The 23,641-nt window shown below is 38.6% G+C and overlaps 1 protein-coding gene across 5 annotated transcripts in view; it reads right to left on the bottom strand.

The window, feature by feature from the left end:
• Nucleotides 1–23,641, bottom strand: part of IKZF3 (IKAROS family zinc finger 3) — a 62,691-nt gene that overhangs the window by 37,202 nt on the left and 1,848 nt on the right. For 2 of the 5 annotated variants that reach the window (XM_070767303.1, XM_070767305.1), the window contains exons 2-5: nt 19,524–19,577; nt 17,869–18,000; nt 958–1,221; nt 359–526 (exon numbers count right to left, since the gene is read on the bottom strand). In XM_070767303.1, coding sequence (XP_070623404.1) covers nt 359–526; nt 958–1,221; nt 17,869–18,000; nt 19,524–19,577 — 618 coding nt within the window. The remainder of the gene's footprint in view (nt 1–358; nt 527–957; nt 1,222–17,868; nt 18,001–19,523; nt 19,578–23,641) is intronic. The other 3 variants (XM_070767308.1, XM_070767307.1, XM_070767306.1) reach the window with 2 other exon arrangements.

A 23,641-nucleotide genomic window follows, 5' to 3' on the forward strand; every position in this document is an offset into this window, starting at 1 on the left:
GCAGGATGCCCTGCATTTTCTTTCAGCATCTTCCAGTGCAAATTGGGTGCTCTGAAGTAGAGCTCCATTTTCGCTATCCCGCTGCGTTCCCCCCATTCCCAGCAGTAGCCCCCCTCTGTATATATGTATGTAAAATATTTTTGCTGATAATGAAAAGGAAAGGAGCCTACTGTAGATCTACTTCGGACTTATTTGCCCTCATCAGATAGCCACACCCTTACTGGGATTTGAACCTGTGGCTTAATTTTTCATTTATGGTTTTAAAATGCATTCAAACAATAAAGAATTAAAATATAGCTGATAAAAAACAGAAATAAAGGAATAAAGTCAATCAATCTTAAAAGAAATAAATACTTACCAGAATGTGTCCTTAAGTGACCTGTGAGAGCATCTCTTCTTTGACAAGCATAGCTACAAAGGTGGCATTTAAATGGCTTTTCCCCAGTGTGAAGTTTAACATGGCGGAGAAGATTTCCCTTCTGAGTAAATGAAGCTCCACACTGATTACAATGGAAAGGGCGCTCACCTTAAAAAGGGCATGAGTAGTGGAGTCATTATTACAGCACTATAGTCTTAGCTAAAGATAAATTCAAATTTTTCTGCCATTAGAACCATGGGTTTGATTTATTCTATTCTACTGGCCCAAGCTAGTTAAGTATTAATGCAATAAAGGGAAAAACCTGTTTCTGGTTATTTTGCAGTTTCCTCCAGTTGCCAATCAGTAGCTTTCTTTATTTTTTAAAAAAATCCTTTCAGAGTGCATAAGAATAACAACATCCTTAAGGTACCCTAATCCTCCCCAACATACATAGATGCACGGTGCTTATGATGTACCACTCTAACTTGCTTGATCACTACCTGGGCTCTGCCCAACTTAGTGCATTGCAGTGGCTACTGCAACAGCCTCGGATCAAGTAGTTTCAAATGAGATATTCCTTCTGAATGAATGATAATTACCAGTATGGCTGCGCTTGTGAACCACCAGAACGTTGAGGCTGACACAGCCCAATCCACAAATGTCACACTTCAGTTTTGCAGTATTTGATTTGACAAGGTCACATGGTTCAGAATGCCTGTCCAGTTCTTCATTATCATAGTTTCCATATTCCGGTCTGCAGTTATAGAGAATCCTGGGTGGCTCTTCAATTTCTAATGGCTCAGCCTTCAACATTCCATCTTGTTTTTCACCATAGTCACATTTGATCTTAAGCATGCTGGCTTCTGGAAATAACATGAACATGGTCCCAAAATAAAATATACAATATAAAAATCCACAGAAGAAAAATTATTATTATTATTATTATTATTATTATTATTATTATTATTATTACTACTACTACTACTACTACTACTACTACTACTTTATCCATTAAACATGAAACACAGTTCACTAAACATTCAATAATGCATCACAAATATCATTGACCGGTGCTAATATGGATTGTTGCCAGTCCTAGATTTCAACCAAGTACCTTCTTAAGACATACAATGTTTTGAGTAATGCAGTTTTTTGCAGTTCCGCTGGCGTTATTGCAGGAAACTGCAATTTCTTGATGCATTTTTTAAAATTCTTGGACATGGTACCAAGTGCCCTGATGTCAATGGGTATCACTGTTACATGCTTCATCCATAATTGCATAGTTTTGGTGACCGGGTTGCGGTATTTTGTGATTTTTTCCCCCCAGTTTGTTTTTCTTCCACCCTGGCATCTTCTGATACCGTAATATCAATAAATTGTAAGTTTCAATTTTGAACAACTGTGATATATGGAGTGTTGTGTTCCAAGTGATGATCCGTCTGTATTCGAAAGTTCCACAAGATTTTCACTTTTTCATTTTCGATAACTTTTTTCACTATATGTTCCCATGACTTTTTGGGTACAGGTAAGTTGTATTTTTTCATAATGACAAGTGGATTACTTTAGCAACTCAGTCATGTCTACCCTTGTAATCAGTTTGTGCAATTTTGCATCACCATCATAGTTATTGTCGTTGTTGAATAGTATTTTTTTACATTTTCCTTCCTCCATATTTTTCAGCTTTTTTGATAAAATAATCAGTCATATGCACAATGTACTGTAGATCAATAAAATCCTACCGTTACATTCAATATTTTCCAGGAGAGGAGGAGAGGGGAGGGGAGGAGAAGGGAAAGGAGTTGGGGTGGAGTGGAGGGGAGAGTACTTACCTCCTTCCTAGGGCTGAAAGAAACTGGCCCAAAATCAGCCAGCTGGTTTTGTGCTTGAGCTAGAGCTAGAATTTATCAACTCCCCATTTCTAGTCTGATGCCTGATCCATTGCATTTGACTGGCTCTCTCAATTCTGATATCAAAACTGAATAGAACTTTAAACTCAACATTCAGTTTGATACAGAAATGTTCTTTTATGTTCCGATGTAGAAAACATTCATTTAACTTGTTTAATGAACCTTAACTGCCAATGTTATTCTCCTTTCATATTTTCATTGCTCAGCAATACAGAATGACATGCCATTTAGCAAATATAAATGCAGTAAATTGATTCTGAATGAAGGGGATCTTTATTTTCAGTTTCCTGAAAAACTGCCTATCCCCAGAATAAGCATTGTGATAATGGATTTCAAGTAACAGGACTGCGTTCTCAGTATTCATTCCTCTTGACATCACTTACATTACAAAACAGATTTGCTGCATTCGAAATAGGTTGGAACTTGGAAGAAGTAATATTAGCTCAAATGCTAACTTCCATTAAGAGTTCTTGGTTTTTTGGGGGGTTTTAGACATGATGGCCACTACTTTGGAATCATTTGTGGCAAGTCACTAAAATAGTTTGGATATGATTATATTTTCAATTTAGGTTTGTAAGTTTTATATTTGGAAAGAACTGTCTGCCAATCAATGTTGATTCTGTTTTCAGCTCATAAATAACAGTGTCTCCAAAAGTTTCCAGTCACCAGGAGTTTTGTTGCAATCTAAATTGTAACGATGATATTTCAGCAATACTATATGCCCTTTTCCTATGACTATGCATTATTTACTGATCTGGGACCATAAATCAAATAAATAAATAAACAAATCAGCCATGCCAACATGTGTTTGATGAATTGGATTATGTGGATAGAAGGTATGTACTATGCCTAGACCCTGGAAAATCCAGGTATTAGGGGTCTTAAACATGACAACTCTAAGATATGGCTGGCTGAGGAATTCTGGGAGTTTGAAGTCCACAAGTCTTAGTCAAATTGAGGGTCCTTGGATTAGATAATAGGATATGGAAGGATAGGAGGGATGAGCAGTACAATTGAAGTTCTTGACTTAGAACTATCCATATGGATTGTGAAAGCTTCTTGAAAGAAGCTGATATATCCTAATTTTAAAAAAAGGCTGAGTATTTTGTGTTTTCAGAAGCACCATGAGGTAGCACATAAATAACATTTTATTTAAAACCTTTCAGAACCATTGCTAAAATGTATTCTGCATTATTGGATTAATAATGATATATGAAAATCCCCAAAACAAGAATAATTTGGAAAAGAGCTGGAGTGGCGCAGTAAGTAGAGTGCTGTACTGCAGGCCACTGAAGCTGACTGTAGATCTGTAGCTCAGCAGTTCAAATCTAATCACCGGCTCAAGGTTGACTCAGCCTTCCATCCTTCCGAGGTGGGTAAAATGAGAACCCAGATTGCGGGGGCAATATGCTGGCTCTGTTAAAAAGTGCTATTACTAACATGTTGTAAGCCGCTCTGAGTTTATGGAGAAGGGCGGCATAAAAATAGAATAAATAAATAAATTTCAATATTCTAAAACTCTTAAAATGACAGCTGTGAGCTTGCCTTACTATTTCAACCATTCTAAGAGGATATGAACTGTAATGTTTCTCACAACTTTTGTAGATTTTAAGTGAGAAGAAGTGTTGCTGAAGAACATTGTCTCAGGTAAGGCTGCAAAGATATACCCTGGCAGTGGGAGGTATTCAGTTAAGCCAAAAAGGAGGCATTCCATTTTTGCAAAGCTGGATAAGCTTTGCAAGAGAAGAGGGACTCAGAAAACTCATGTTGCTTTATTTAGTAATCTTGCTTGTAAAGGTGTTTACATACTTCTCAGTGCTGAATTCTGGAAACAATCAGATTCTGCAAATTGTAGCCAGTTCTTCGCACATTAAAAAATGCCACATGTCCCAAAAGTCAGGACTTTTTGGTTGTTGCTACAAAAAAGAAAAGCAGTCCTCTATTTGGGGAGTTTCTTAATTTTTTTTTCTGGGAACTCCACTGGGTATATATAACTCATTCTGATATTTTTCTTTCTTTCTTTTTGAAGTTCTTCCATGGTAAAAATATCTGCTGTTCGCCTTTCTTCTAAACCACCTGCTTTTGTATAAGCATCTCAGCCTTTGATAGCTTCTGGTAGGAAACTGAAAGGATGCACCTGAATCTTCCTCCTGGTGTTTTTTTTTTTTACCATACTCCAGCTGTGGAAAGCTTCCCCCAAAGAAAACCCCGAGCTTTTAAATGCACTTTATCTAAAAAGTCAATGGAAAACATATGCTGGCTGGCAGAAAAGCAAAACTGAGAAAATAACTATTTGATCGCAAGCAATAGAATTCAAACAATATCCTGTGCTATGATGGATGGCCAATAAATTTGATGAATAAACAAACAAACAAACAAACAAGCAGACAGACAGAGAAACAAGCAAGCAAGCAAGCAAGCAAGCAAGCAAGCAAGCAAGCAAGCAAGCAAGCAAGCAAGCAAGCAAGCAAACAATAAATAAATAAATAAATAAATAAATAAATAAATAATAGTTTGACCAGCAAAAGATAGGCAACAATGAGAATAGTTTTGCATTGACTGATAGTTTACTTCTAGAGCAATGGTTCTCAACAATTCTAATGCTGCAACCCTTTAATGCTGTTCCTCATGTTGTGGAGACCGCCCATTCTCCCAAAAGCCGCCCCGAGCCGCCCCAAGTCTGCGGAGAGGGGAGGCATACAAATCTAAATAAACATAAACATAAACAAAAGCGTTTTAAGCTGATTGGGAGGAAGGTCAGAGGGGCACCCGCACTATAAACGCCTGATTCTTCGAATTGTAAAAATAAGTTCCAAGGTGCCAGAATAGAAGCTTTAATTTCTAATACCACGGGAAATGTGTCTTTTCCCATGGTCTTAGGCAACCCCTGCAAAACAATTGTTCGACTTCTTAAGGGGTCTTGACCCCTGGGTTGAGAACTACTGTTCTACAGGATAAAAAACATGTTCATGGCAGTATGCTTGACTTTTTAAAAAATCTGATCTGGAAGCTTTCCTACATTCAACCCATTACAGTTTATTAGCTTTTTACTTTGTTTCTTGTATCACGGTAGTCAATGCTGTATCCCCTCTTTTTCCCTCTCATCACAACTCTACTGTAATTGACTTAACTAAAAGAGAGTGAGGGAGGCAAAATCACCCTGGAATTTCCAGGGCTGAGGATGGACTGAAATCAGAATACTCCCAATACTGTCCATTGCCTTAACTATGACACTAGATAGGCTTTCTTACAGCCTACTGAAAATTGCAAAAACTCATCAATAGATGAATAACAGAATAACAGAGTTGGAAGGGACCTGGGAGATCTTCTAGTCCAGCGTTTCCCAACCGGTGTGCCGCGGCCTAGGTGTGCCGCGAAGCTCCAGCTGGGCGGGGCGCTGCCGGTGCCGATCTGGAGCTCCCGCTCGCAGCTGTCCCCCGGCTCCTGCTCGATGCCGCAGTTTTCGGCGCTCTCCTGCTGGGCCCCAAAGAAGGAAGGCAGGAAGAAGGAGAGCTCCATTCTTCACGCCTTTTTCCCGCCTTCCTTATTTGGGGCCCAGCAGGAGAGCGCCGAAAACCGCGGCATCGAGCAGGAGCCGGGGGACAGCTGCGAGCGGGAGCCCCAGGACGGAAGTACCGGCAGCGCCCCGCCTAGCTGGAGCTTCCCTGGCGTCGGCGGCAAGTGTCCTTTGTGGCCCGGCGGGAGGGCACTGGCGGTAGGAGCGGGGGGGTGGCTGCAGCGGCCGCAGGCAGTCGCGGGGAGATGGCGGCGGCGAGAGGGAGCTCCAGGTGGTGGCGAGAGGGAGCGCTCTCTCTCTCTCTCTCAGCTGACTGCCAGCGGGAGCCCTGACGGTGGCGGTTGGACGTGCTGCTGGACATCGTACATGCTGGCGCTGCGGGCCTGGCATATACGGTGTCCAGCAGCACGTCCAGCTGCCGCCGTCAGGGCTCCCGCTTGCAGTCAGCTGAGAGAGAGAGAGAAAGAAAGAGAGACATATAAGAGAGGCAGAGAGAGAGAGAAAAAGAGACATAGCAAGAGAGGCAGAGAAAAAGAGACAGAGCAAGAAAGAGAGACAGCAAGAGAGGCAGAGAAAGAGAGATAGAGAAAGAAAGAGAGAAAGAGAGACATAGCAAGAGAGGCAGAGAGAGAGAAAAAGAAAGAGAGACATAGCAAGAGAAAAAGAGAGACTTAGCAAGAGAGGCAGAGAGAGAGAGAGAAAGAGAAAGAGAAAGGAAGAGAGACATAGCAAGAGAGACAGAGAGAGAGAAAGAGAGAAAGAGAGAGAAAGAGAGATAGCAAGAGAGGCAAAGAGAAAGAAAGAGACATATAGCAAGACAGTGAAAGAGAGAGAGAGAGAGCAAGAGAGAGAGAAAAAAGCAAGAAAGGGATAGCAAGAGAGACAGAGAGAGAGAGAGAGAGCAAGGGAGAGAGAAAGACATAGAGGAAGGGAAGGAGGGAGAGAGAAAGAGAGCAAAAAAGAGAGAAAGAAAGAAAGAGGGATGGAGAGAGAGAAAGAAGAGAAGGAAGGAAAAGAGAGAAAGAGGGAGAAATAGAGCGAAAGGGAGGAAGAGAGAGGGTTTTTTTGTCCAAACTTTTCTTTAGCCCGCCCCCCCTGCCCCCCCTTTCAATGTTCCCCAGGATTTTGAAAATATGAATAATGTGCCGCGGCTCAAAAAAGGTTGGGAAACACTGTTCTAGTCCAAGGGTAGGCAAAGTTGGCTCTTCTGACTTGTGAACTTCAACTCCCAGAATTCCTGAGCCAATCATGCTAAGTCAGCAGTTCTGGGAGTTGAAGTCCATATGTCATAGAAGAGCCAACTATGCCTACCTCTATTCTAGTCCAATCCCCTCCTCAGGCAGGAAACCCTATACTTTATTTAACTGTACCATTTCAAACAAATTGTTGTCCAATCTTTTTTTAAAAACTCCCAGGGTTGTTCCTGTTAATGAAAACTGGAAAGGTCAGAATTTATATACCTGAGCTGAAAATGTATTGTATGGTCTCCTATTAAGTCTCAGTATATCTCACTGAATTCAGTAAAACATCTGACCAAAACTATAGAGGATACTGTAGTTTATTTTGCCATTCTGTATATATTTAGCCAACAATAACTACTACTGAAATTTCAGGATGTTATTCTAAAATTACCATATTTATATTGATAATTAAGAAGGAACTATTAGCTGCCCATTTAAAAACCTATCAATTCTATTATTTCTTCTCACCTTCCCTTCCATACAAATTATTCCCTGGGGGGAAAAGTGGTTTTCTCTGTCACTTCACCTCATGTATATAACTAAAACCTCTTTCCAGAACCTTCTTAAAACTTTAAAATAAAATACATTTGGGATAAAACTAGATGAGTTTCCTGAGCTAGAATCATTATCCATATTTAGTAATGGGCGAACCGAACTCGCACAATTCGGGTCCGTACCGAATTTTGCGGTGTTTGGTATGCCGAACAGGAACACAAATTTTTTTGAAACTTCAGGGTCGCGTTCGGTGTTCAGAGCTTTGATGTCACCAGTAGGTTGCTAAGGACGCCAAGGTGATCACTTCCTGGATTCCATAGAATCCAGGAAGTGATCACCTTGGCGTCCTTAGCAAGCTGCCGGTGACGTCAAAGCTCCTTCCCTGGAATCTCTTTGTGGGAGGGATTCCCCAGCTCCTTCAAAGGGAGGTCTTCACGTAAAAATAAACATTGTTTATTTTTACGTGAAAGGAGCACCCTTTGCTTGCAGCGCCGCTGCAGCATCCTTTTTCGTAAAAATAACAATGTTTATTTTTACGTGAAGACCTCCCTTTGAAGGAGCTGGGGAATCCCTCCCATGAAGAGATTCCGGGGGTGGAGCTTTTACATCACCGGCAGGTTGCTAAGGATGCCAAGGTGATCACTTCCTGGATTCCATGGAATCCAGGAAGTGATCACCTTGGCGTCCTTAGCAACCTGCTGGTATACGTGAAGTCAAAGCTTCCCCCCACCGGAATCTCTTGGTGGGATTCCCCATTCGGGTTCGGGTACAGTTCGGGTTCGGCCAAATTTTACGTAAAGTTCATCCGAATTTGCCGAACCCGAACACCATTGGGTTCGCCCATCACTATCCATATTGTAAAATGGGTTTCATAGGACAGGCAATATAATATGAAAGAAAAGAAATATTCTAGAAGCTAAATTCAACTTCTATAAAAATTAAATCTTGCTTTGGAAACTCAAATCTATTTTGCCTATGTATATCCCAGCAATCGTCACAATACCATTGAAAGACAATGAAAATCAATACATGGTAGATTAGAAAAAAGAAGGTAGTTTCTGAAGATATGTCAGATGAACACCTCTATTCATCTAACAATAAAACAACAACTCTTAAATCACATACAAGAGGACCTTTAGGACTAAATGAATTATCAGTGGATAATGCTGGTTTTCTTTCTCTAGAGATCTACAAACAGATGATCTAGTGCAAGCAAAGTTGGCTAAAGAATTCTGGGAGTTGAAGGGCACAAGTCTAAAGTTGCCAAGGTTGGAGATCCCTGATCTAGTGAATCCTGAATTTACTGAGGAATGCACTGAGTAACTAAGGTTATTTCCAAATCTATATTCTGTCATGATAAATTGCTGTGCTTTCTTAATTCCTCATACATTTTTGCAGATGAAAAAACATTTCACCAAATTGCTAAAGGCTTTCCTACCCGGCATTAAAGAGACAAAAATTGGTCTTAAATTGTACAATTACACAATCCAAAAATGGCTGAATCTTGCTATGTATATAAACAAAAGAAGAAATGAAGCCACATGCAGTCTGTCATAGGAGCAAATGTCTAAATGACTGGACTCTATCCTGAGCTAAAATTAGCTACTATACCTGATCCTTCAAAGCATGCCAAAAAAAAATCTGAATTAGAAAAATCCATCTCTTATCACAAAATTTATTTTAAAAGATGAATGGTCCTGATGGAATATGTCTATCAACATCAGAGAAACTTGAATAATGTACCATTTAGCATTTAGCATTGAGAAAAACTGGTCACAAAAGAATGGAGAAAGAATACTCAATGCAGGGGGGCCCAAACTTGGCAACTTTAAGACTTGTGGACTTCAACTCCCAGAATTCTCCAGACCGCTATGCTGGCTGAAGAATTCTGGGATTTGAAGTCCACAAGTCTTAAAGTTGCCAGGTTTGAAGACCTCTGACTCAATGTCTTGTTTGTCTGAAGAATCTATAAACATAAAAGCTAACTAGGAAACACAACAGCTTAGGAGGGTAACATGTAGTTTGGCTTCATAGGAAGGAGCCGTTTATCCATGATTTCTTTTATACCATTCCACTCTTAATATCTGCTATTCTGAACTTCACTCACTTATACTACGCTTTTGGTAAACTGAATGGGAAGAAATTGTAGAAATATTATTTTTAATTTCATGAAAGGGAGTGACATAGGCCTGGTGGATTTGAGTTTGGATTTGAGGAGGTGGCAGCTCCTCTTTTCAGTCCACTGAAATGCTAAGGTAGGAAGGGATTAGTTTTGAACTTGTCTTGTTTTTCATTTAAATAATTCAGTTTTGGGGTGATGCCTCAATGAATTCAAACAGACAGTAAACACCTGGTGGAAATTTCACAAGCTAAAAATAGCAACAAAACTTTCTGAATTCCCTATCAAGCATGAATGCAGAGTGCAAATTGGTTCACCTCTAAGAAGGGAGGGAGGGGCATGAGGGACAGAAGGGGAGGAAAGAGGCATTCTTATGAAACAAAAAACATGGAAAACCATTAAGATTTTTAAATCTTAATTTATCTCAGAAAGCATAACAAAATATCATATTGATGGTGGTTGATATTGTTATGTTCCTTCAAAGAGCCCATTCCATATAAACTAGCTTTATATTCAAATTCCTGAATAGTGAATGGATTTTGAAATTGTAAAATTTCAGGTCAGATACTTAGTTTATCTTCATGGCTTTATCTTCATTGGATGCCACAGTCATGGCATGCTGCCAATCATGACCATGGTTTATGACACCTTTTTCTGGTTTATGTCAAAAAACTCAATTTAGGAGAATTGATTGATTGATTGATTGGTTGGTTGATTGATTGATTTGTATGCTGCCCCTCTCCGTGGTCTCCGGGCGGCCAACAACAGTGATAAAAACAGCATGTAACAATCCAATGCTAAAACAACTAAATAACCTTTATATATAAAACCAAACATACATACAAACATACCATGCATAAATTGTAGAAGCCTAGGGGGAAAGAATATTTCAGTTCCCCCATGCCTGACGGCAGAGGTCGGTTTTAAGGAGCTTACGAAAGGCGAGGAGGGTGGGGACAATTCTAATCTCTGGGGGGAGTTGGTTCCAGAGAGCCGGGGCCGCCACAGAGAAGGCTCTTCCCCTGGGTCCCACCAAACGACATTGTTTAGTTGATGGGACTTGGAGAAGGCCCACTCTGTGAAACCTAACTGGTCGCTGGGATTCGTGCGGCAGAAGGCGGTCCCGGAGAATGGATTCACTTAATGATCACGTGATTAACTTAATGGCCATGTGATTTTCTTAATGATCGTGGTGACTCATCTTACAACTGTCATAAAAACAATGATAAAATTGAATCAGGTCATGTAGAAATTTGTTTAAGAAATGCAATGATTTCCAATCAAAATTCCACACTCAATTATAGTCATTAAATGAAGACTACCTGTAGTCTATTTATAGTAGGAGAGTTGTGTAAAATCATATACACCGCTCAAAAAAAAATAAAGGGAACACTTAAAGAACACAAGCTAACTCCAAGTAAATCAAACTTCTGTGCAATCAAACTGTCCACTTAGGAAGCAACATTGATTGGCAATCCATTCCACATGCCGTTGTGCACATTCAACTTTGTTCAGAACAAAGAATTCCATGAGAATATTTCATTCATACGGATCTAGGATGTGTTCTTAGAGTGTTAACTTTATTTTTTTGAGCAGTATAATTATGTGCTCATATATATGGTTTTTGAACCATGTTTCTTCATGTATGTGGGATGCTCTTTATATGTAACTTTGTATGTCATCCCTGACCCTGTGTCTATATATCTTTTTCTTCCCCTCTCCTATGGCTAAACATAACAATTAAATATCTTGAGAAAGACTTGCCTTTAGAGTGCATTGAGGCTTGTATTTAGTGCTAATATGTATACTGAAAAAAGAAGCACTTCATTTATTTATTTCTTATTAAAATAAGGGAAAAAGACCTGATTATGAGTTTCAAATCATGACCCCAATCAAAGGAAGCCCATGCCATTGTAGTGAGTCAGATTCCATGAACTTTTTCAAGTTTTTAAACTTTTCTATAATTTAATTGCCGAGGGACGGAGGGAACCTTTGCAGGAAAATATCAGCTGAGTGCGCTTATATCACCCCATCCACACCTGAATCCTACTTTCATTTAATATATATGTTGTGGTTAGCTCTGGCCCAGCTCCTGCCCCAAGGACTGTGGATGTGGGGGAGACATCCACATGCTGCAGGCCTGTTTTGCCCCCGGTTGAATCTGCTGATGAAGGCTCCTCTGACCAAGAAGACATGAGTGACAGGGAAGAGGAGAGTGTGGCAGACAGCTCAGAAGGAGATCAATTATCCAGCTCCTCCTTGGATTCGGAACAAGAGTTAATGATACAGCCACGCATGCGGAGAGCGATGCATAGGCAACAACTGAGAGATTATTATCAAAGAAAATGAGGCCACCTGTGGTTTGGTGGGGCTGTGGTAATTAGTGAGGCTGCTATAAATAGCAGCCTGTGGGTTTGGCCATTGTGGAGGATTATCTGATCGTTGTGTTTCGTGACTGCTTTACTGACTTTGACCTTTTGTGTGCTGACTTTTCCCCGCTTTGAAACTAAACCAGAGCAAATTGTGTTTCACTTTGTGAAAGAAGGACTTTGAATTGCCTCACAGCTGCAAGCTAAGTATCACAGAACTGATAAGGGACTTGTACAAATTACCAGTTTGTTTGGAGACGAGTGCTCTTTGCTATCCCAAAAGAGGGCTTAGTTTAAGTGAATTTTCATTATAAAGAACATTGTTTTGAATTTTCAAACGTGTGTGTGTCTGAAATTTGTACCTGTGAATTTTTGGGAGGATTCTGCCAGAGAGCCCAACAGAACAATATATAATTTTTTCTGTTGCACCCCACTTTCTAATTCAGCAGGACAGTACGCAAGATCTAATTTTCTGATTAGAAAAACACGGCATTTCCTTTCCTAGCCCAACCACACGTTTTCTAAGGCAACGGTGGCTGGAACCTCAGCTACAAGCTTAAGTAAACTTTGGGCTGATGTTCCCACCTTCTTTGCTCCTCTTTCCTGCTTGTAAAACACCACCGCCACACCAGTTAATTTAAAAGCCTGAAGTAGAAACATTTATGCTGCAGTTATTTTTCCTTTTTTGCACACACCAAATCGACGATTTCAAATTCCCACGTAGAAAATACATGTCTTCAAAAAAGTTGTTTGAAACTTCCACAGAGGGGTTTTTTTTTTCAACGAAGACATACAAATTGTCTTTGTTTTTCTTTATGAGAATAAGTGACTTCTGTGCCCATTGTTTATATCTTCCACATAGCTTTTTCTATCTTTTTTTTCTTTAAAAAAAAAAGCCTTTTCAGATGCTCAGGCTTTCTTTATCTTATTACCATGCTTCCTTCAAAGGTCTGTGGGAGTCCCATGTAATTAAAGCTTCCCTTGACACAAATTTTGGCATGGTTTCAATGTCGCTCATTGCTGGGTAGGGGGGCAAGTAGCGTAGTACCGTTGGAGAAAGAAATATATTTCTATGTACGGGCAAGATATCCCCGTAAATCTCTTTCTTTTCGGAGAGGCATTCACACAAACATGGAGGTGCCCTTATTTCTGTCTGTCAGTAGATACAAGATGTTAGTCCCGCCTTCAGGAGGCAACTGGACGTTCTTATTTTTCCTTCGGAAGATGTTTCACTTCTCATTCAAGAAGCTTCTTCAGCCCTGACAGGATAATGGGGAATGGAAGAACCTGTCAGAGCTGAAGAAGCTACTTGGATGAGGAGCAATACGTCTTCCAAAAAAAAAAAAGGAAATTAAAAAAGATTTAGAAATCTGGAACAATTTAAAAATATCCTTTTTGGGAACAGTGGCCACAATTAAGATGAATATTTTGCCTAAAATTCTATTTTTGTTTCAGGTAATCCCAATAAACCCAGGGGGAATTTTTTTTTAGAGATTTGACAAATATGGTTAAAAAAATTTTATGGCAAGGGAAAAAAGCAAGAATAAAGATAAACATGTTAGAAGACATCAAAGAAAGGGGAGGATTTGCCTTACCCAATTGGAAATTATATTACCAGGCAGCCGCCCTAACGTGGATTAAAGATTGGATAACTTTAGAAAACAAAAGAATTTTAAATTTAGAAGGACATGACCTCTTGCTTGTCTGGCATGCCTTTGTGTGGTATGATAAGGACAAAACTCATTCGTATTTTAAAAGACATACATTAAGAAAATATCTATTGGAAGTGTGGAAAGATATATTTAAAAAATCATTTTTTAGCAATACGTCTTCAAAAGGAAAAACAAGGAAGTCCAGTTGCCTCCGGAAAAAAACCTCCACCTCTGGGACAACCACAACCTGGATCACTGAGAATTTCTACAGTTTCGTAAAAGATGCTACTTATCTGTCAGCAGAGCACAAACATGGTCTATTGATATAAGCAGGTGTTAATAGGAGGAGGATTTGCATACAGGAATCTCAGTTGCAACTTCTGTACAGAGGATTAGGACTTTTAAAGAAGAGATTGGACAACAATTGTCTGAAATGGTACAGTGTTTCCTGCTTGGGATAGTAGATGTGTAAGGTCCCTTCCAATCACCCCATTACAACCATATTTATTTTATTTACTTTTCAAGACTTAATAGCCACTTAATCAAAACTTCCAACTCTGTTATTCTGTTACTTTGAATGTAATATGTTCATGCTGAAAACTGAAAGAGGATTGCGCATGTAGGAAGTTTATTTGGTTGAGAAAGACAAAACAAAATCTCTTACTCCATAATCGATGGACAGCACTTTTCTAAGGACCACCATTTTTTCGGAGATATAGTATTAAATGGGCAAGATGCTAGAAATGGCCTTGTTAAAAAATTAAAAATTGAACAATGCCAACAATAGTGACGACCAATTCCTTTTCTGTTTTTTATTTTTTATTCTTCACTGTATGTATTGCTAAGGGGGGGTTTAGAAGACTCTGACCATTTTTTAAAATTTTTAATTAGCAACACAAAATTAAGCTTAAACCTACTGGTTGCTTACAGGAATGGCTATGAACAATAGTGGTATGGACTTAGGACTGGTGTAAAAAAAAAAGAGTCTAGGAAAAGTAGAAAAAATATATCATCTTTGCAACAATGACATATTTCTACTAGTCTTTCTAGATTCTTGAAGTTTGGTTGGCCAGAACACAAACAGCTCGAAGGGAAGGGAATTTGAATTTGGGGACTTTCAGAATCAGTTTTGATTAAGTGGATAGTAAATCATGAAAAGTAAATAGAAACATAGAAGACTGACAGCAGAAAAAGACCTCATGATCCATCTAGTCTGCCCTTATACTATTTTCTGTATTTTATCTTAGGATGGATTTATTAAACATCCCAGGCATGTTTAAATTCAGTTACTGTGGATTTATCAACCACGTCTGCTGGAAGTTTGTTCCAAGGATCTACTACTCTTTCAGTAAAATAATATTTTCTCATGTTGCTTTTGATCTTTCCCCCAACTAACTTCAGATTGTGTCGCCTTGTTCTTGTGTTCACTTTACTATTAAAAACACTTCCCTCCTGAACCTTATTTAACCCTTTAACATATTTAAATGTTTCGATCATGTCCTCCCTTTTCCTTCTGTCCTCCAGACTATACAGATTGAGTTCATTAAGTCTTTCCTGATACGTTTTATGCTTAAGACCTTCCACCATTCTTGTAGCCCCTCTTTGTCAATATCTTTTTGTAGGTGAGGTCTCCAGATCTGAGCACAGTATTCCAAATGTGGTCTCTATATAGTGGGATCATAATCTCCCTCTTCCTGCTTGTTATACCTCTAGCTATGCAGCCAAGCATCCTACTTGCTTTCCCTACCGCAATACATGTTTTATTTTTACAATAAAATAAATATGATTGCAATGGTGGAGAGACCATTAATAGTAATTAGAAAAATACATATTTGAAAATGATCATCCTTAGCACACACAACATGCTATGCAAGACAAAAATAAGCTTCAGTAAAGTGTGCGTCAACATATTGTAAGAATCCAGCTGTTGCCACTTAACATTATATAAACAAGACCCATTGTAAACCATGATATATTTCACATGTTATACAAACAAGCAATAGCACTATGGAACAGAAAAATGTTAGAGTGACTTAGACATGTTTGAACACCTTTAAGTGGTTTTTAAGTGATTATAATGGGTAGGAAGAAATTTCCAATAGCAGTAGCCAGGAATTTGTCTTCTCTGGAAAAGAAGCATTAAAAATGCCAGAAACATGATAAGTTCCAAACCTGGTTGTCTTCTTTTTTTCTTTTTGTTTGAATAGGCTACTTCTCTTCACGGTGAAGCGTGCAAAATAGAATATATTATACACATACAATTGATCCTTCTCCCTCCCCCACTCCCTTTTCTTGGGCTTAAAATTTGAAGTCTCTGCAGTACAGGGAAATAAAGAGGAAGTTCGTGACCTTTTCCTTTTTATCTCCCTTGTTGCTTATCAATTTTTTTTTGATGCATAGACAGTTGCTGTTCTGCTAACTCTATAAGAGATAAAGACAATGTTTCCGAGCTAAATTCTGTTGATGAAAAAAAAAATAAAGAGTCGATTTGCCCTCTGAATCCTTCCAAACTTGTAGTTTTTCTACCTGGAGATGGCTTTTTTTCCCCTCTGCTAGAATTTAGAATTACCCATTTCAATCTAAAGCTGCAGTTAATGGTAATTTTGCAAGAACAAGTTAAATTGTAACCAGGAGTCAAGATTTGACCATCTCCTGCTTTTGCCACCCATCAACCAATCTTCCCTGAAGCCTGCTAGGCCCAAAATGGAGGCTGTAGGCAGGGGAGGGTTCTAACTTACCTCACGGGCAGTTGGTGTCCTCCCACACCACGCAGCCACGCTCTGCAAGCGCGCAAGCATGCACAGTGCCAAAAACCAAGCTTCTGTGCATGTGCAGAAGCAAACACCCCCCCCCCCCCCGCTTGTATGTTTGCAGAGAAGCAAAAAGCAAGAAAAACATTACAGCTGGTTTGAAGGCATGGCCAACCAGCTATTGCTCCCAGTTTGGAAAGCGGGGAAATTCCCACTACCGGTTCTATAGAACTGGTCTGAACCAGGAGCAACCCATCTCTGGTGTAGGACAAAAATGGGGGGGGGGGGGCGGAGAAAGAAAGAAAGAAAGAGGGAGGGAGGGAGGGATGGAAGGAAGGAAGGAAGGAAAGAAAGAGAAATAAAGAGAAATAAAGAGAAATATTATTTATTTATTTATTTATTTATTTATTTATTATTTAGATTTGTATGCCGCCCCTCTCCGAAGACTTAAAGAGAATTAAAGAGAACTAAAGAGAATTAAAGAAAAAGAAATAAAAAGAAAGGGAGGAAGGGAGCGAGGGAGGGGAAAAGGAGAGGAAAGAATTACAAACGTGGTACTAGATGCAGCTTCAGAACATAATCCAGGGCTGGAAGGGATCTGGAGATCACCTAGTAGAACCTTACTCCAGTAGGACATTGTTAAAGGGAGTTTCTGTCTTTTGAGCATCCAATCACATGACTACATAGCCATACCTACCCAGTCACATGATCCCACTAAGCCACACCCACCAAGCCACTCCCACAGAACCGGTAGGAAAAAGTTTTAGATTTCACTACTATCATGTAATCAAACTTTAGTTGTTTGCCAACTGACTCATGACTATGTCTGCAAGATCAGTAGGGAAGCCAGATTCACTTAACAACCATGTTACTAAATTATCAATTGTGGTGATTCACTTAACAACTGTGGCAAGAAAAGTTGTAAAATGGGGCAAATTTTTATTAAATGTCTCATTTAACAACTGAAAATTTGGCTCAGTAGTGGTCGTAAGTCGAGGACTACCTGTAGAAAAAATAGACTTCTTATACTTTATTTAATTAAAGTGTGTGTATGTGTATGTATATGTGTGTATATATATATATATACTGTAGATGTTTTCGTAGATTTTCATGGGTATATTTATTCACCATCATCAGGCTGAAGTTGTTAGCTTCGTGCTGCTTTGAATATAATTGAATATATAAAACTATATTCAAAGCAGCACAATGCTAATAACTTCAGCCTGATTATGGTGAATGTGATTTCACCGAAATGTCGCATAGACACTCAAAATATTACATGGGGTAAAACCCGAACTGGCACTGGAGCGGTCACATGCAAATTGCGCAATCTGGTGACCGCTACTGGTGCACAGTTGCCTACCACACCAGTAGCAACCCATCCCTGATATATGTATATGTATGTGTGTGACATTCTTTTTCACGAATTATGAATTTTAGTTGCATAATTTCTACTTTACCTTCTCTCTCTCTTCCATTAGTCGAATTATATTCTTTCTCATCTTCACTGTTCTGCAAGTTGTCTACTTCATGGTATGTCTTAGGACCTTCATGGTATGTCTTAGGACCATCATTCAAAATATCCCGTACACCTGATACAGGTGTAATGAAAAGAAGACAAAGACAAATGATGAGGAAGACGATGAATCACCCTAGCACCCTATGATATGGATTATTTTATATTTATGTGTTTTTTAATTTTATATTAATGTTTTTTAAATTGATTTTTTAAATTTAATATTAGATTTGTAATGTACTGTACTACTGTTATCTTGTTAGCCGCCCCGAGTCTTCGCAGAGGGGTGGCATACAAATCTAATTAATAATAATAATAATAATAATAATAATAATAATAATAATAATAATAATAATTATTATTATTATTATTATTATTATTATTAAAACATAGAAACATAGAAGACTGACGGCAGAAAAAGTCCATCTCCCTTATACTATTTCCTGTATTTTATCTTAGGATGGATATATGTTTATCCCAGGCATGTTTAAATTCAGTTACTGTAGATTTACTAACCACCTCTACTGGAAGTTTGTTCCAAGGATCTACTACTCTTTCAGTAAAATAATATTTTCTCATGTTGCTTTTGATATTTCCCCCAACTAACTTCAGATTGTGTCCCCTTGTTCTTGTGTTCACTTTCCAATTAAAAACACCCCTCCTGAACCTTATTCAACCCTTTAACATATTTAAATGTTTTGATCATGTCCCCCCTTTTCCTTCTGTCCTCCAGACTATACAGATTGAGTTCATTAAGTCTTTCCTGATACGTGTTATGCTTAAGACCTTCCACCATTCTTGTAGCCCCTCTTTGGACCCGTTCAATTATGTCAATATCTTTTTGTAGGTGAGATCTCCAGAACTGAACACATTATTCCAAATGTGTTCTCACCAGCACTCTATATAGCGGGATCACAATCTCGCTCTTCCTGCTTTGCTATGCAGTCAAGCATTCTACTTGCTTTTCCTACCGCCCGACTACATTGCTCACCCATTTTGAGACTGTCAGAAATCACTACCCCTAAATCCTTCTCTTCTGAAGTTTTTGCTAACACAGAACTGCAGATACAATACTCAGATTGAGGATTCCTTTTCCCCAAGTGCATTATTTTACATTTGGAAACATTAAACTGCAGTTTCCATTGCTTTGACCATTTATCTAGTAAAGCTAAATCATTTACCATATTACAGACGCCTCCAGGAATATCAACCCTGTTGCACACTTTAGAGTCATCGGCAAATAGGCAAACCTTCCCTACCAAACCTTTCCCTATGTCACTCACAAATACATCATCATCATTATTAATAGGCTATTCTTTAGATACTGGGTGCTATACTATATTGTACACTATGCAATATAGTATAGCAATATAGTATAATACTATATTGGATAATATAGCATAGACCTAGCAGTAAGGTAGAAAGATAAATAAGTTCGTTAAGCTAGATATATAATAAAATATAAAATATAATAAAATAATAAAAGTTTCCCACATGGAAGGTTGTTGCTGGTCTATAGCATTGTCCAAAAGGTCCCTGTCACAAGTAGATAAGAAGCTTTTTTAAGGAAAGAAATGAGGAGAGTTTAATGGTTCAAACCTGTATGCACTGTATGTTCGTGATTACGGCTCAGGTCCAGGCCAGCTGGGGAATCTAGAACAGGCAAACACAAAGAAAGAATTCAATCTTTGTAAACTCTGTACTGTTTCACTTCAGTAATGTAAGCAGGTATGGATTTCGTGGGCTCAGAACTGTGTTCTTATTTTGAAAACGGACTTTTCATGTGAGAGCCCTTTTCCAAAACTCTGAAATAAATCGATACAACTAGTCTTGTAGCAGTGGAATTCATGTAATAACTAAATATTCTGCTCAAAAAAATAAAGGGAACACTCAAGTAACACATCCTAGATCTGAATGAATGAAATATTCTCATTGAATACTTTGTTCTGTACAAAGTTGAATGTGCACAACAGCATGTGGAATTTATTGTCAATCAGTGTTGCTTCCTAAGTGGACAGTTTGATTTCACAGAAGTTTGATTTACTTGGAGTTATATTGTGTTGTTTATGTGTTCCATTTATTTATTTACTTACTTACTTACTTACTTACTTACTTACTTACTTACTTACTTACTTACTTACTTACTTATTTATTTATTTATTTATGAGCAGTATATATTCCTGGACTTCCAAAAGGAAATATCTTATCAGAAGAGAACCCAGAAAATTCACTCCTAAAGCAATGCATGTAATTTCTGGGTAGATTCTGTTGCAACATTTAATGATTGTCTCTGCAAGCTAAGCCTAGTGCATATTTGCATTTTTATTGCATGGTCATGGCTGCATTGTTATTTTTTTGACCTTCTCTGTGGATGTCCCTGAAATTTACTTGGGATGGGGTTGGATAATTTGTACCCACATCCAACATATATACCTGAGTACAAGATCATATTGAAGTTTGGGGGCAAATTATTCAATTGCCACTTTTTTTCTTTTTCGGAAAAAGAAGAAGATGGGAATGGAAATGAAAGACTTCTGAGAGGTGCACCATTTCCATCTCAAAACCAAATTCAACCCAGGCATGAAAAAGAAGACTTTTAAACCATCCAGTGCTCCTCAACCACTCAGCCATTTCCCACCCATCCCATCCACAGTAACATGGCCTGGTGTTTTTAAAAGACTTTTCTTTGCATGACCGATCTGATCGTTGCAAAACTGATCAGCTGCCTTTGATGAAAATTAATCAAATTTTCCTCTTTTAAAGGTGATATTACAGTCTGCCTTCTCAAGTTAATTTCTTCCTTTCGCTCCACTTTTTATCACCTGATCAAAGAATCTGAAAAATCTGAAAATCTTGCTCCTGGCTCTTACATAACTGCAACATTTCGTTCATTTGAAGCAGCAGGAAAGTGTTAACCGCTTCCCTTGCATCACCACTATGGAACATACATGGGGCCTCTTGCAACCTCTGATATTTAAACTTTGAAAATTGAAGACCTTTCCAAACCATTATCAAAAACACTGCTTTTATTTCCTTTTGTTAAATTCCATGCTTCCTCACCACGTGTGAGAAAAATGGACTGCAGCTTAACCTGTAAAATTTTAACTGTTCCTGTTTCAAGATTATTTTTTAAAATCTGTATTCATCAGAAATCACATTAAAAATAGGTCTCTAATACTATGGAATTTGAGGGGGGGGAATCACTATGATAGAACTTCTGTTTCTCTCCACTATGAAAGTACTTTTGTTTCTCTCTACTTCAGATAGGTTATGTATACCTTGACACACAAAGTTTGCCAAACAATAACAGAAATACATTGGAAAGATTCTTTTTACTTAATATTTGAAACTGGAAGGTCAAGTAAAGCCAACCACATCTTGAACTATTAGTCAGAAGCTAATGGGCGCTCGTCGCTACCTTCGTCAACAATTGCTTCTCACATGGAAACTATGGATAGATGCCATCAGCCTTAACTGAGTGAGAAACACAGAGAACGTATTTGCTGAAGCTCTGTTAAAAGCAACTGCAGGCCAGCAGCATAACCAAAAAGGGGAATATTTCTAAATGCATAGTAGTTTGTTCTTCTTTTTAAAATATGCATTGAGACACTTTCATCTCATATCAGAAAATAAGGAGTTTCAAAACAACGTTTTCAAGGAGAGCCTGATTTTTTTTTTGAAGTTAAGCAAAACCACTTCTTATTTATTTTCCCCTTTTTCTTTGATATTTGCAGAATTTCGCTAGTGATAATCAAGTTTAGGAACATGGTGGTCCATTGTCACCAAAACAATACATACCTTTCTTTTTTTTTTCATATTAAAAAAAGCCCCATTTATACGGTTTCTCATAGTTGCGATGTTTGAGAGGATTGCCTCCCTAAACTGTGCATTCCTGCAGAATGAACAAACCACAACAGGTGCAAAGTGCAAAACCTGCTTCAACAATCTGCCCTGCGAAGACTTCTGAAGCAAGGAGTGCTTGCAAATTGACCACAACAGCTTTCTTTTTTTACAAGTAAAGGGGGGAAAAGCTAATAATGTTTGATATCAAAAATGAAAGTGATTGCACTTATTATAGAATAGCTGCAGCTTACGCACATGTAACAAACTCATTTTATCCGCGAATTGAGATTGTATTGAGAGAGGACATATTGGGAAAGGGCTGCCATAGAAGGGAAACGCAAAACTGCCCTGAATTTTAGGTTCAATGGTTTTTGGATGTATCCTATGATCAGTATGCATAGCTGCTCCTTCCACTCACATCTGAGGTTTAAATTATAGAGAGTTGGAGAGGGAGCTAAAATGAAGGCTGAAAACTGCCAGCGTTAGCAACTTTCACTCATAGAGTTCTTAAATAGGGCCTGGTGACCTCAAACTTTCTCTGGGACAAAAAGAAAAGAAGGGTGGTGGGAGGGTGGGGAGAAACCAACATAAACTTCAAGGAGAGAACATAGTAAGATTTATTCCCAATAAGAAAAAATAATTGGAGGACTTGTCCAAGAAATAAACAAACTAAAGCTCGACACTTAGGGCTTTTATTAATGTCTGCTAATTTTTTTGATATGAAGAAAAAAACACTTAGTCCTTAAGCCTCACAGTTGTAGCATGCCCAAGATAACATTTTAATGATCCATAGTTTATGTCTAGATGTCCATGCGTTCACCAAAAATGTGGACCTTTCCTTTGCAAACATATTTCCAATGTTAACTAAGTCCTTTTTTCCCACCTAGGCTTGACTTTCAAAAACTATAAATAGTTTTATATATGAAACAACCAAATCTTCCAATGGTAACCATCTGGATAGCCTTGAGATGCTAATGCCAGCAAACCAATCAGAAAGAGGCTGATGAAATATTTCATCATTGTTGAAGATTTAGGAAATGCAATCTCTGAAGAATAACTAAAAGACCAGTACAGTATTTAGAATGAGGAAGGGGCTACACCAGAGGTGGGGTCTGGTTTTATTTGCTGCTGGTTTGCTCAGAGACACACCATGGGAGAGGGTGTGCATTGCCTACCATGCGCTGCTGGCAAACTTTGTGAGGGTGTAGCAGGACCAGGGCGCTGCCATTTCTAGAAACCCAGGCGCCAAGTTGCTACTGGTTCTATAGAACCAGTCTGAACCAGGAGGAACCAAGCTCTGACCTAAACCTTCTCCAATCTGCAGAAGCCAAGAAAACCTCGGGGACCAGAGCAGACCTAGCATGGACGGTAATCCTTCATTCATAGGGAGAAAAAAAGCAACTGGATTTGGAGAACCAAAAGGAATCAGATTCCAGAATCTGGAAATCCCCCACTAAGGATGTCATTAAATACAGCTCCTTCCTCATGCTACCATTCCCAAACTTTTCTATTTAAAAAAAAAAAATAGCCATTTTGATTAAGAATGGGGTACCAGGTGTTGTTTTTGCTATACACATTTGTATAGTAGAATATTTTAACTTCACATTGCCCCAGGATTTTATCTCCTCTTTTAATAAATAAAAATGGATCAAATCTTAGAGCATAATACATATTTGTATATCTTTGCTTATAAAAAAAAGAAATGGGGAAGAGCTTGATAGGAAGAGTTCAAAGCCTGTTTTAAAAATTTGAGCTCTCCCCCTTTTCCTAGAGCATTATATTTAAATATATATCACTTCCTAGCAACGTTAAAAGATTGCACGAGGGACTCAGAAATCTTCCCCCCACCCCAAACTTTTTCTTCTTTTCCCCTT

This window comes from Erythrolamprus reginae, chromosome Z (genome assembly GCF_031021105.1).
Source record: "Erythrolamprus reginae isolate rEryReg1 chromosome Z, rEryReg1.hap1, whole genome shotgun sequence".
Classification (NCBI taxonomy): domain Eukaryota; kingdom Metazoa; phylum Chordata; class Lepidosauria; order Squamata; family Dipsadidae; genus Erythrolamprus; species Erythrolamprus reginae.